At 33.0% G+C, this 15,643-nt stretch overlaps 1 protein-coding gene across 1 annotated transcript in view; it reads left to right on the forward strand.

The window, feature by feature from the left end:
• Positions 1 to 844: 844 nt before the first annotated feature.
• Positions 845 to 15,643, forward strand: part of LOC119633712 (glycogen phosphorylase) — an 18,472-nt gene continuing 3,673 nt past the window's right edge. Inside the window, 2 exon segments of the mRNA XM_038027405.1 lie at positions 845 to 862; positions 1,554 to 1,838. Of these exon segments, the coding sequence (XP_037883333.1) occupies positions 1,596 to 1,838 (243 nt within the window). The 5' untranslated portion in view covers positions 845 to 862; positions 1,554 to 1,595.

Below are 15,643 nucleotides of genomic sequence, written 5' to 3' on the forward strand. Positions count from 1 at the left end.
GGTCGTATATATTTATCGATTTTATCCTAAGATGTCTTAAGAAGCCCCTGGTTATGATTTTATAAAGATTCATACAAAAATAATTATAAAACATTCATATACACTTATATATATGTATCTATGTATTCATACAAGTTTTTTCTTTGCGAAGAGTTTATATCTTAATACGATTGAAAATACCGTTAGGTAAACACTCTTATAGAGTGCTATTGCACTTATTATTAGAACACTGTGCAGGAGATAGATAGCAAAGTATAGAGAAAGAAGTCCTTAACGTCGGCAAAACTTGGGTAGGTGGTATTACTTTTTGTATTTTTTATTTATTATTAATAGATGTATTTATTATTATTATTATTATTATAAATTTAGCCAGAGAATAAATTCTAAGACTAAAGTTTTAAAGCACTAGCATCAAAGGCTTTCGGCTTTATTAAAAACTCTACCGCACTTTAGATTTGAACCCACGACAATTGACTTGAAAGTCGAGACTCTTGCCTACTCGGCCACTCAGGCGGATATAGATGTATTTAATACTCTAATAAATTTCACAAAATAATTTCCCATTTAAAGGAGAAATTCCTACCATTAGACAGATTTAACGAAAGAATTTCTCATTCATCGAAGCGTTGCAATTTATTTACAGCAACTCTGCGCTCTTTCTACTCTCCGCACATGTAAAGGAAAAAATGCGTCATCTGTTGTTGGTTGGCGATGTAAAGATATGACTAATGAATTCCTATATTTTTTGAAAAAAATACCCATTTCAACCACCTGTTAGATCAGCTGTGCATAAATGTCATGCAGATGTTTGAATGCCTTCAAGTTGCTTCTTTATTGCATAGAGAGCATAAAAGCGAGCATAGTAAGTAAAACTCTTAACTTACGTGTAAATAATCTAAAATTGATCGCACATTTGGTGATGGCTTAAAACAGAGAATATAATTAATATAAAATAATTTTGTGAGAATAAATTGAAATAAATAAATTAAATGTGCATTACTAAAGCATATACACATGTTTGACCTTCGAACAAGGTGACTAAAAGGTGAATTAAAAAGTGCTCACAAATGAACGGAGAAATGTAGAGAAAGTATATATATATATATATCTATATATATACAATCGTAAAACATAAGGCAGTTAACAAGTAAACAACACACAATAGTGAATAGTGGATGTGCTTGGGCATGAATAAAGAAGAAAATTCGCAAAGAGTGAAAATTGTATAGTGAAAATTTGTACATTACATGCGAGAAGAGAGTTTAGCCTCTCTCTTTCTCTCTCTCTCTTTTTCTCTCTCTTACTAATCTTATAGTAAATGGTAGTGCCTTTATTAGCAAAATGTTTTGTTAAAAATTGCTCCGAAAGTCATCAGTTGTAAATGTTTGTTGCGCGTTGCTCTGACCGGACGCTGGCTCTTTATATTTATGATTGCATGCTTGCCTAGATGTGCTAAAGTGTTTTGTGTTCCATTCTATTGACATCTTTAGTCTACAGAGAAAAAAAATTTAAGAAATAAAAAATAATTTGTTCACTTTTCAATTATTTTAAAGAAACGTGTTCGCTAACTTCATAGTAAATCGACAAGGAGAATAATGGCAACGCCGCAAACTGATGCCGACAGACGTAAGCAAATCTCAATTAGAGGTATAGCTGAAGTAGGTAATGTTACCGAGGTGAAAAAGAATTTCAATCGTCATTTGCACTATACACTGGTAAAGGATCGTAATGTCGCTACATTGCGTGACTATTTCTTTGCTTTGGCGAATACCGTTAGAGATAATATGGTTGGCCGTTGGATACGTACTCAGCAATATTATTATGAAAAGGATCCTAAGGTAGGTGGAAAAAACAATCACGTTTTAATTATTAGTCGACCATAATTCTTTTAAATGCCACTGCATAAAACATGCGAATGTATTACTGCGTGCATAGGTGTGGACAGTTGCGGTTAAAAAATTTATTTATTTTTTTTTTTTTAGCGTTTTCACACTGACACGCATAATTGAATTTTATACGTGACTTAATTCAATATTTTTAGTTATGTGACTTTTTTTAAACATATTTTTACTTCAGGCAGGTCAGGTTTTAAAATTTACTTCGAAGTTTCATTGGTATATTGTGCAATAGATAAAAGTGAAGGAGATTTTTTATATCGCTTGGAATAGTTGCATTATTAAGCTTACTACTCGGATTTGCAGGACGAATGATTTCCATAGGTAATCATGTTAGTTGTTATAAAGTATGAAAATTGAAATTTCTCATTTGTTATTAATTTGTTTACATGCAAGTGTGAAGTCTTAAACCAACACACATAAAGTGCAATAGTTTTAAAAAAATGTCTTATTAGGCTGTGAATAGAAAACAGATAAGAAGATAAGTGTGATTGAACTGAGAGGCTAATCAAGTAATCACATTCCTCTATGACTGTTGTAATCGTCAGCTGCGGCATCAAGTGAAACAATTGTGTTTAAGAATGAGGTCAAATTTTCCTCCAAAGATATACAAAAAATCATCACTATACCTTAAAGATCACTAGACCTGCATTTGAAGACATAACCATTTTAATACCCACCACCGAAGGGTCAGGTATATTATTCATTTTGTCAAAACGTTCGCAAGTCCCAAGAAGAAGCATCTCATAAAATGTACATATTCTTGAGCAAATTCCAACTTGATGTAAGCATGTCCGCCTGTCCATTGTAATCATTCTTCTGATAGCTAGAATGACGTTATCAACTTCATATTTGATAGACACATTGAAAGTTCTTGCACGCAGATCGGCATTGAAAATGAGCCAAATCGGTCGAAGGACATGCCCACAACATCATGTCAACTGAGAACACCTCTGTTTTCCAAAAGGAGTATAAATCTAATGTTTTGCTCATTACTCATAAACTATAGCAAATAAATGTACAAAGATTTTAACGCATATTCTATGGGCGATGTTGTAGCCATTGTACAAAATTGGAAAAAAAAATTCACCAAGCCAACCATCGAAACACTGTATCAAATTTTTTTTTTTTCAATAACTTTATAAAAAATTTCATCCTAGAGGAATGTCAAATTTGGAATGCACTTAAGTATGTCCGTTCGTCCGTCTGCCCAATTGTGTAGCACGTGGGGTAAACATCCGCCTATTCGTAAAAATGAAGTGTCCCTTAGAAATTTGAAAAAAATGTAAACATGAGCTAAATCGCTCATAGGGCACGCCTACAATGCAAAGAATAAAACAAAAACTGAGAGCACTCTTGCTTTTTTCCATTTTGTGTTCCTGAGTAACCTAAACTACAAGAGATGTCCGATAGAAATTTCCACTTTTATTCTACAAAAATAGAAAAATCAGTCACGCCCAACCATTGTAATAGAGTATGAAAATTTAGTTTTTCTTTTTCTTTTAAATCTTTTTGGGCGGGAATAAAAGATTCGGTCACAGCCTACTACAATTTTCTCACTTTGTGCCTATGTAATATTATTGAACTTTTTTTATTTAGTTTGTATATATATATATCCATGTATATATATTTGTATAGTCCAAATTAGAAAATGCAACATAATGGTTTCGGGCTGAGACAATTTTTAAAAGACGTATTGACTGGAACATCATAAATTAAAAAAAGATTTCTTTTGCTCTAAAATAAACGAGGCGAACATTTTCCCATCAAAATTATTGTTAACTAAATCGTTTTCAAGCAATTTAAAAGCGCAACTAACTCAGTTGTATCCTTGAAAATTTTTCCTTTCTTTTACTGTATACCTCAAGGCGTCCTATCTGCACTCACGTACTGCGCATAGTTTTAAAGCATGACGATTAAAAATACATCATTTTAAGGGCATAGGGAAGGGGAAAAACTGTAGGTAGCTTCCAGAGTGTTAAGCCTACATTTTTTTATTGTAAAAACCCATCCAAAATGTAATAAGTAAATGCTAGAGCAGGAAGACAAAAAAAAAAAAACAGAGGTTATTGTCAACCAATGGGAACAATATAAGAGTCCAAACGTTATGTTTAAATAAATGAGAAGAAACTTTATAGGAAGGAGAAGAAGAAGAGAAATAAGTATAAATTAATTTCCATACGCCTCTCGTGTTTTCAATCTTCTTAGCTCATTGGATAGTACTGAGTCCGAAAAGATATTTTGTAGAAATGCGTTGAATAGAAAATCCCGGTCATCACAAGTTGTTTTGTTGCTATCAAATCGTGTTTGGTTCTTTATGTATTATCAAAAGGATTTTGGATCGACCACTGCCATTTCCCTGCCGAACCTGTAACAAAGTTTATCAGTGTTAAATTCCTTCTATGCTAGACACTAAATATCTTCTTCTTCTTCTTCTTCTTCTGCTTATTGGTGATTGTCGGCGACGCGTGCTTCTATTTTCAAACATCAAAGGATTGCTTGCTTTCCAATCCCACTCTCTGCTGAACTGAAGCAACAGTATATGCACGGACGCTTAACTTCCAATCGACTTGGAATTTTTCAGTACTAGATGCAAAAATTGTTGTCCTAATCGAATATAATGATCTTCGATTTTTTATCTGTTTATTTCATTTAGGTCTTTTCCAATTAATTTTGTTTCATTGCATGAAAGTAAAAATGCACACAATTTAACAAACATATGTTTTATTCATTTAAAAGTGGACCAATGCCAACCACTGTTTCGCACCATATGATTTTTTCTCGCAAAAGTCAAATAAAAACAAAAAAAAAAAACAAAAATGTAAATAAATAAATAAAACACAATAATTTGCAATACTTTCACTCAATAGAACAGATGTTTGATTTAGTAAAAATTAAGTCGGTGACAATGAGATTTTGGATAAATAAATGCATGAGATCATCGAAGCTGTAAGTAAAGTTTATCGAAAGAGAAAAACGTGCCTTCGGTCATATAAAACGGAAAGCAATATTTTTCGTTACAGTCTCTCGATATAAACATCAACGAGAAAAGTTTCTCTTATGTTCCTCTAGTTAATCAATTTTTCCATTTTTTGTACCAACAACTTATGCTTCTGGCCGCCTATGAAGTGTATGCATGAAATGGGGCATCGTTATACAATCGTTGCGCTCCCATTTACCTTGTTTTAAAGCCTCGAACACTTCTGGTGCAGAATATATTAAGTTTGTGTAAATGTATGTGTAAAATTCAGAATGGCTTTTGATAGACCCATCTTTTTATTATACCAATCGGATTCCGGATCATTTGTTGAAGCCAATTAATCGTCCGTCTGTCTGTCCGTGCAATTTCTGTTCTATGTTTTTGTTCTGTTCATTTTGATGAAATTTTTTGCATTGAGGCATTTTGATGCAAGGACGGAGCCTATTAAACTAAATCAAATCGGGCCAATCTTCATATAACACCGTGTTTTGAAAAAGTTACTCTATGAAGGAGATTGCAATTCTCAAAATTTGTCAGTGGCAATCGTTGAGAAATAGTATATCGTAGTATGCTATATTTGGATGGGATGGGTCGATGCTTTGAACCTTCTCTTGCAGATGTCTTTTCTACGAAAGCTCGGTCTACGTAGGGCAAAACGGTCTATTTTTGATCATCTGCTTGGTTCACGTTGGTTCAAAGGTTTACTTTTTGTCCACAACTGTGTTATGGAGTTATGATGAAAAGTAAGTCCTTTTATGAGAAAATGGTTCAGTTTTTACTATTTTATAATAAAGATAACTCTACACTCTATTTGAACTACACAAGTGTATTTTTCAGACTTCATTTCGGATAAAGTTACTCAGAAAGATTGAGCCTAAAAAATGTCCACAAAGTCTTAGTTTTAGCACATTACGATGTATAAAGAGAAACATTTTTGAAAAGAAGACCAATTTTACCAAAGTTAGCCCACATCAGTTTACGTTTTGGGCCCTCTTTTGTGTAAGGGCTCTCACAAAAGGTATGCCTGTACATAGGAAAAGAGTAAAGGGTATTGATATGGAAAATTGTATAACGCAAAGCGATGTAGGATATCTAGTGGTCAGTTTTGCCGACTGCAATGTTCTTAATTGTTCATTCATCAAATGCGTGGACAAAGAGATTAACTAATGTTACAGAAACGACTTTTTCAACGTAAATAGGTGAAGGTTTACCACCTCCGATGTTGAGTAAAGCCGGTCTTCATCTTCAATTTGGAGATTGGCAGAGCATTTTGTCGATAGTATTCCTTAACGTGTGGATTTTCTTTGATATTGACCGTAAAATCTCTCGAACGCTTTTGCTTACTGTTCAAAGTGAAAATGAAAGCAAACAATTTTTTTATTAAAAGTGCAACTAATTGGTAAATGGTACCATCAAAATTGTTCCGAGACATCAGTGCCCTAGATGTAGGAAACAGTAGAGCAACCCCAGATTATTATATGCCGTTTTTCATTCTTTTGTTTATACCCACCACTGTACACTCATTTTATTTTTTTCCACAATGTATGTAACACCCAAAAAGAAGCTATATATTCTTGATCAGCGCAAAATTGTGAATTGATTTACCCATGTCTGTCCGTCTGTGTGGTGTGTTTTGTTGGCATTCTTCCGATCGTAAAAATGAAGATATTCACTTCAAATTTGGAAGAAACGTTGGAAGGTTCTGCACGCCGGTTGGTATTGAAAATGAGTCAAATTGGTCAGAGCGCAAGCACGCAGTGCAGCGTAAATTGAACGCAATTCCGTTTTTTTGAACGAAAGATTTTTCGATTTTTACTCGTTACTCGTAAGTTATACAAGTTAGAAGGCTGAAATTTTTGCACGTTTACTTTACGAAGGACTCTACTATTTACATCCAAGGATGGAAACAATCGATCACGCCCACACAAAGTTAAAAGTTATTAAATATCCTTTCTTTCATTTTTTTGACGTTTTATGCTTATTTATATGCTTATAAGGCAAACAAGACAGATTTTTCAAAACCATTTTGTACATTTCTAAAATAAAGATATCTTATCTGCCTAAAAGCGGGTTAGTTCTAAAACGAAGATTGTAGCCACCGTGTCTACTTTTTTCTCAATAACACTAGCGATATGGGTATTAAATAAAAGAACTTGGAGCGTAGAATGTGACAAGCATAGTGGTGGGTATGCGATATTCGTCCCCCGCCGTATATGACTTTCTGTCTTGTATATTTTTCGAGTTTGAATTTTTGAGTTTAAAATATCTTTTCATTGTTGAAGATACAAACTTGAAACTTTTTAACTGAATAAGAGAATAAATAGAATCGATCGTCATTAATACGAAATTTATCGTAACATTTTGGGTTAGGCACAAGTGTTGTACGTAAATGTTGCCCATAACTACGCCATATAAGCTTTTCTTCTCGGGAAAGATACAATACGAGTACCGGATATTTGGGTATGCAAATCCTTCGTTATATTCTCGCTTATGTTTGATGCATAATTTCCGTTGAGTTTTCGATTCATACATCTTTACCTCTGAAATGATTTAAGGAAATGTCTTCAAAAATTGATGAAACAAGACACGATTTGTCAATTAGCCACTGGTATAACCGCTTTAGGAGGCTCTAGGTAATATTATGGTTAGTCTTCCCCTAAAATCAGGAGTCGGTTCAGTACATCGATATCGAGCACATTAACCTATCGATACATAATTGCGATGGAAGCGTTTTCCGTGTTAAACAATTGCTTTTTAGTCGAAATAATGAATTCACTCGACAGCGGGTGAGTTCGACGACTGTGATCTATATAACCTTGATGTAAGAGATGATAGGGATAATTCCTGATGTCGAATGAAAGAAAAATCTTTCGATCGTAAAACTGCTTTAACGTACAAAAATTGTGATCGAGTGTACTCAGAATCAAGAGCCATAAACCGATCCATGTTTTTCAGTCGTTGCTTGTTCAACGAATTATTTGTAATATTATTAGTGTGCGAATAACAACATGCGAATAAATGCAAAGAAGAAGAATGAGTAAAGTAAACAGTCAAATAAGCAAAACAGATAACCAAAAAAATCATTTCTAGTTTATTAAAACACATACATACAAACAATTAAAAAGAAACAATTGAAACATCAATGTAAAAATGTTGTGTAGATCGTAAATGATAAAATTTATATACTTTTGCGCTCTTTTACATTCATATTCATGTGAAATATAAAGTTCCGAAAATCATTTATTTTTATTACTTTTTGAGTCTAGGTAGACTGCTTATGATCATTAATTGTGCATATTTGGCATCCACAAAATTCAATCGTCAGCAACTTTGCTTGTGAGAGATTCGATGAAAATATTATATATTAACGACTGTCCGCAAGCCAGTGCTCGTTACAAATCATTTGATATCGAAATTTATGAATCAAAATTTGAAAATCGATCCACTTTGTTCGATATTGGAAGAGATAAAGCGAGTCCACGTCTTTCCTCCCAAAAGTTTTGCAGGCCGATTGAAAAACCCATTTGTTATATTGTGCGGTACAAGTTATATTAAGCGGATGCATACAATACCCAAAAAAGGACTTGGGCTTGAACCCTTATTATGTAGATCGATTCCGCATTACTTTCGGCTTGTCTTCTCTGCCTCGTATTCTTGCGTCAATCCATAGGTGGCTATTAGTGAGATATATCGATGACATATGCTGCACCGATGTGCAGGGCTATTAAAAGTGATTCAACCACTTACTCACTGACCATAAAGCTTTTACTTGTTTAAAGATCTAATAAAATTATTTTTACTAATACGCTAGCGTTTTTTTTTTTTTTTTGACGATTTCTCTGCTGAGCAACCGGACGCAACCCAATCTGATGTTTGTTGTTCGCGAAAATCAGGATCATAGTGACGAATGCTACTATCATCCATAGTCAGAAATCGACACGAAACGTCAGTTTTACTTCTTTAAAAATTATGCAGATGTTGTTGGGTTAGTTTTCATTTAAAGAGATGTTGAACTAATGCTAAACATCTTCTGATTTAGTTTTGCTCGAAACATATTCTAAAAACAGTTCATTGGGTTAACCATTTTCGTCTTTCATGTGGTTTGCCGGGCTAATATTTATATGAGCATGTTTAACTAGAGAAGCGCATTTCTGTGCTTAGCACCGAAGAATGGAGATATATACATTTCGTCGTGAAGTTTGCAGCAGTTCGAGACAAATTTTAGAAAGCCTATAAAGCAAATATATTCTTAAAACTTATCAAATTCTAAACCGAGTTAGACATCTCCGTCCGTCTGACTGTCCCTTCATGTTAGGTGTGGCGCTCCTATTAAGTAAAATGAGTATGTCGCCTTTAAATTTATTCAATTTCAATGTTACAGTATCAAATTCTAAAGCTACGCAAGCATATCCCTCCGTCCGACTGCCCATTTACGTGAAATTGTCATAAAAATTAAGATATCGCCCTCAAGTCTCTTCAAAGTGGTAAATTCTAAAGCTACATAAGCATATCCCTACGTCCGACTCTCCATTTGCGTAAAATGTGTTCTTCTTGGTCACAAAAATTATGATATCGCCTTCAAAGTTCTTCAATTTCGAATTTCTTATCCACATTCCAGTTAAAGGACACGCCTATACCACAATTTAAACTAAGAGCACCTGTGACTTTTTCCAGCTTATTATTTTTAAGCTTCCCCAAATGAAGAGATAAAAAATTCGATGTATACTCTGGTCGTGATTCTGCAGTGTATGGACAGAAATAGAAAACACCGGGCATGCACACGCAATATTTTAGAATAACGGAATTGCTAGTTTTTCAAGGAAAAAGTAGCGGATATAAAAGATTCGGCAGCAGCCATAAATAGGTTTCTTCCTTGTTGGCATTACCTATGAAACGATAATCCCTAATTTGTTTGCAATGACGCGGCAACTATCATGGTTTTTTAAAGTTCTCGCATTCCGTCCCTTTCACTGCCACTTTAATCCATCGTTTGAGCTGAAAAATCGATTCGAAATTAAAAATGCGTTTATATGAGCGTTATATAGTTACACTTATCGAAATCTTTCGGTTTTAAAAGACTTTATATAGCAGTCAATATGCTTTCATTGATAGAAAAAGAATATCTTGGTTCTTCAGACTTTTTATCAAAAATTCTTTTAAGCTTGTGAAGATAAATTCGGATTTTTTTTATCCGCCTGAGTGGCCGAGTAGGCAAGAGTCTCGACTAGCAACTCAATGGTCTCAGATGCTAATGCTTTAAGACTTTAGTCTTAGAATTTATTCTCTGGCTAAATTTATAATAATAATAATAGTAATAATAAATTCGAATTTAATTACCTACCATTTCGAATCAGAAAACTCTGATAAACGACTAAATAAAGTTCTGTTAAATAATTGCAATTAAGATAAAGTTGGATCTGAAAGTCTACACTCTTTTCATGCTAAAAAAAAGAAAATATTTTTGTGGACATTTCACGAATCTATATGAAAATACCTTTCAAACAAACTAAACAAATTCAAATTCTGGGAATGAGAACTATTTTTAACAATGTTTGAAATTTGGTATGTTAGTGAAAAATGGATGTGGGCAAACACCCAAAATTGAGACTCTAGTGCGGCCAAATTAGAAAATGTCACATGTATTCACCTATATCACGTGAATCTATATAAAGGTACTTGTCGAGCGAAAAATGCTTGTAAGTATAGTACAATATAGTACTAGTATTGCTTAGTATATGCAAATACAATATACACTATACTATACTACAATATTATAGTACAAAATACTCTATACTGTAGTACAGTTTATTCTAGTACAAAATACACTGTACTGTAGTACAATAATTTTCAATAACATACTAGAATAAATTGTACCACAGCATAGTGTATTTTTTACTGGAATATATTGTACTATGGTATTGTAGTATAGTATAGAGTATATTGTATTTATATATATTGGACAATACTATACTAGTACTATACTATGCGCACACGCATTTTTCGCTAACATACCAAATTTCAAAAAATTGTTAAAAATAATTCCTATTCCCAGAATTTGAATTTGTTCGGTTTGTTTGAAAGGTATTTTCATGTAGATTGATGAAATATCCACAGAATATGGGCGAAGTAGGCTTTCGAAACCAATTATATCTTAATTTTAATTATCTAACAGAGCTCTGTTAGGGCGTTAACAGATATAGGAGGGGTCTGTCCTAGTTAAATTCGAATTTATCTTCGCACCCTTAATTCTTTTCTGTCATTCTATAAGTTCATGTATTTATTTTTATTATAAATTTTGTTTATGGAATTTTGGTCGCATATTGAATATTTTATGTACATGAGCTATGCATATACTCTTGGCAAATATACAACTATTTTATATATATACATATATATATCTCAGATATTTAAGAAAAAATTGTAGATCATTTATACTGAGTTGCAGGCTTGTACTTCGACCATACTGTAGCACTTTATTATTATTATTTTTTATTGTTCAACGTTTGCTGAAAAAAGTTATTTACATATATTTAAGAAAATTTTTTCCATATTAAAAACTTGCAACAGTAGATACTCAATGTCAGTTAAAGGTTATATTCATGAAGCATAGACATTCGTTTGGATATGAAACTAAATAGAAAGCAATACTTGCTTGCGCATTATTGTTTAATAAATTACTGTATATATGTATACAGATTTTCAATCGTTATAAAAATAAATATCTATATGCATGCATGACCTGATAAGAGGTCAAGATAGAAATGACATAATTTTCCAAATATTAAGAAAATTCTCTTCCTTTAATACACCATTAAGAACATAAAAGTAATTTTCTTAATTATTCGGCTTATGGTGGAAATAAAATTTTTGACTCTCTTTCTGCTACTCTTGTTCAATTTCTCTCACAAACGTAATGTTGCTCCACTGAATGGGAGCAACGCATAGAAAACTTAATGCCAAGATGTAAATCTTAAAAGCCCAAATTTAATTTTGAAATATATATTGCAGTATCGGATATAGTAAGTTCGTGTGCATGAATGTAACGGCAACAAGAACTTTAGACAATTCATCTTTTATGCTAATAATCCATTTAGAAATCGACAACGCCTACCCAATGTTAAGCAGTATTGAAATAAGGGTGTGAAGATAAATTCGAATTTAACCAGCAAAGACACCTACCATATCTGTTAACGAAACTCTGTAAACGCTTTAACAGAGATTTGTTAAATATTTGAAATTAAGATATAGTTGGATTTGAAAGCCTATTCCCTCGCTATTAAACAACGTAAACTATTTTTTTTGTGGACATCTCATGAATCTATATAAAAACAATTTTCATGAGTGCGAAAGAACACTCGAATTTGAGACTCTGGTGAAGCCAAACTAGAAAATGTCATCTATATGCACGTACGTCGTGTGAATCTATATAAAAGTACCTATCGAATGAGCAGAAAGAAATTAAACTTTTCTTTCGGGATCTATTTTTAACGATCTTTTGAAATTTGGTATGTTAGCGAAAAACGGGTGTGAGTATAGTATAGCATAATACTAGTATAGTCCAATGCTAGCATAGTCCAATGCTAGCATAGTCCAATACTAGTATAGTCCAATGCTAGCATAGTACAATGCTAGTATAGCATAGTATTGTATAGTATAGTATAGTACCAGTATAGTATAGTGTAGTACTAGTATAATATACTCTAGTACACTCTACTCTGCTATATTCTATAGTACAATATATACTAGCGTGCTACAATATATGCACAAAAATAATAAATAAATGTCCAAAAACTGAAAAGCATTTTCTATGGGCGATTTTGTTCCATTTCTGCACGAAAATGGGCAAAATTGATCACGCCTACCCAATATTATAGTGTATCAAACTTTATTTATTTCTTCAATACCTTTATAACGCGCAGAAACAATCTTCAAAAACCCCATTAAGTATACAAATTCTTGGCCTGTTTCAAATCTTGAATGCACCTAAACATGTCTGCTTCTTCATCTGTCCATCTTTCGGATAGTAATTATAGCGTTAGCGAAATGAACATATCGCCTACAAATTTGTAAAAGAATATGAAATTGACCTAAACTCTGCAAAGGACACGTCTACAACGCCTACATGCCTATACGAAAAAAACTTTTATTTTGAAAATAGAAGAAATCAGCTGCGTCCACTCCATATTACAGAGCATGAAAATTTTGTTCTTCAGTAGGCAGACATAGTCAAGTGGATTCTACTGCTTGTGCCGATCTATAAGTTGCTCATATAGTTTGTAAGCACATAAGGCTTTAACAAGTGTAATACACACCTCATGATATGATAAAGATATATGAAGACAGTATAGTGGAGATTTTCGAAGCGACGTTAGTATATTCCATAATCGCTTATAATATATATAAAGTATTCTTCATGACTAATACTATTTTAAGAATTAATAAAATTTTCCTTGTTATTCAAGGCTATTAGAATGACGATCTATCAGGCTTATCTTTGTGATTAAATGTATAAATATGTTTGTAACATTCTTTTCAAAGTTTATTTTCATTATTTATCATGACCACCGATAATCTAACAAAAATGTATATCTACATCTATATAATTGAGAGGATATTTAAGAATTACAAAAAAAAAAAATAAGGTTTCGCGTGCTAAAGAAAATGCAGACAACGATAAAGAGAAAAAGTCTACTTCTCTTGTAATGATCTTAACTGCAACAATTACAATATCTCTTGTGGTGACATGTTCGAAGAGAATTCTTTTGAAACTATTTTAATAAAGAGAAACTCTTTCAATAGTATGTATAATCGCAACTAAAAGAGATCAAGATATAAAACTTTCAAAGCTCTTTGTTTTATTTTTTTTTTGGAGCCGCCACACACAGGAAACTATTGCTTAAAAAATTTGATTAATGTGTTTGTAATTATGTGATGTGAAAGCATGAACACGAAAGACAAAACATGTTGTTTTCAGTAATGTCATCCGCCTAAAAGTATATTAAAATATTTACTCGCCATAAGCCTACATAGAAAGGTCATAGATTAAGACCAACAACAATGCTCTTTTTATACCCCCATCACTTTTGGTAAAACGTTTGCAACACCAAGAAGGAAGCCCACAAAGTATATCTTCTGAATCGATTTAACGTTTTAACTCTGAAAGAATATATTTTCTTGTATCACTAATGAGTTTGCCTAATAGCGGTGAACGTATCTGCGAATATTGCAAACGTGTATTTATATCTCCATTGTCAGGATCTTTTGGGAGGTCTACCCTAGCCCAAAATTTGGATTAGAGTTTATGTCTTTAGACCGTTCTAAAAAAGCAAATAAACGGTCTCCTCAACTGACACAAATATGTGACGCCTGTTTACGCATAAAAACTAAACTCCTTCATTTTTAGGACGGTTACACCAAAAAATTTGCAAGCACTTGCCCTTTACAGAACACCAAACGGGGGAAACCCTAATTAAACGGGCTGGGTGCCTTGCAAACATTTTTATGGGCCGAATGGAGACCAATAGGCAGGAGGTCCCCGATCGGTTAGTTAGGGTTCCGTCAACCCGCATATTCGCTAAGGGGCGGCAAGTACGTGCGATATCTTTTGTAGGATCGGTGAGAACCCCTCCCACATCTCACAAACTAGCTAGCTCATTTATGGCACCTATCCATGGCTTATAAGCCTCCATTCCTCTTATAGTGGCACTGCAAAGTTGCCCTACACCTTCTGTCGATAACAGTTTTACACTTTAGAGGACTAAAAGGACAAATAAATAAAAATTAAAAATTAGCTGTATATGGATTGTATTCTACAAATAATGACAAGACCAAAATAATATATGGGAAGAGAGAAAATTTGATCTAAATTTCAATCGAATGTATGTTTTATTTACGTTTACTTTCGGATGACCCTAAACTGGCTTTATTATCGAATGAGCGTCTCTCATAGACCTTTAACAATGCAATTCCTTTTGAAATTTGCGGCTTAAAAAAATATGGTTCCAAACATTATTTTTTTGATAACTTTTATATTTAGAAAATTTTAAAATTAATTAAAGTTTTTTTCTACTTAATTCAGTTTTTGAAATGCAGGTTGATATGATCCACTTTCTATTTGAAAAAGCCACCGTCGCAAAAATGAACAGAAATGGTGATAAGAATTCAATCGGAATGAAAATGGGCCACATATACGCCTAGACCAAATAAGAAAGTAAGACTTACTTTCGAATATAACATTCGATCTTGTAAAGACATTTCGAAAAAAGTCATCGAGCCGATATTCGTAAGAATCACTTGCATGTTTGGTGCAAAAATGGTCTAATAGGGTTTATCAATTCTTTCTAATGGTCGCAGCAGTCTTTTTTGCACATTTACTGAACAATTTTTAATACTAACCCCCTTTGTACTTTTTAATGTCACATTTGTGTAAATGGAATAACACTATTTAAGGGCTTTTTTATATTTTTATTGCACCCATAATTATGAAACAGATGTTTTCGAAATGTTAGTTAAGCTAGATAAACATATGCCACAAAAATATTTATCAAATTTATTGCAGATATAAAATGCTTTCATTCCTGCTTTTTTTTTTTCCATAATAAAATTCTGATAATTTGAATGCAAATAAATTTAGTTTGGCCTATTAATGGCAACAGTTTCGTCGTTTTGTTCTCGGAAAGGTGATTCCCTTTCTCATATCACTGCATTCACTGGCAAGTTCTTCGGCTAATTGGGAGAAAAATTGTTTGCTGATTACATTTTTTTTATT

This window comes from Glossina fuscipes, unplaced genomic scaffold, assembly GCF_014805625.2.
Source record: "Glossina fuscipes isolate IAEA_lab_2018 unplaced genomic scaffold, Yale_Gfus_2 2, whole genome shotgun sequence".
Lineage (NCBI taxonomy): Eukaryota > Metazoa > Arthropoda > Insecta > Diptera > Glossinidae > Glossina > Glossina fuscipes.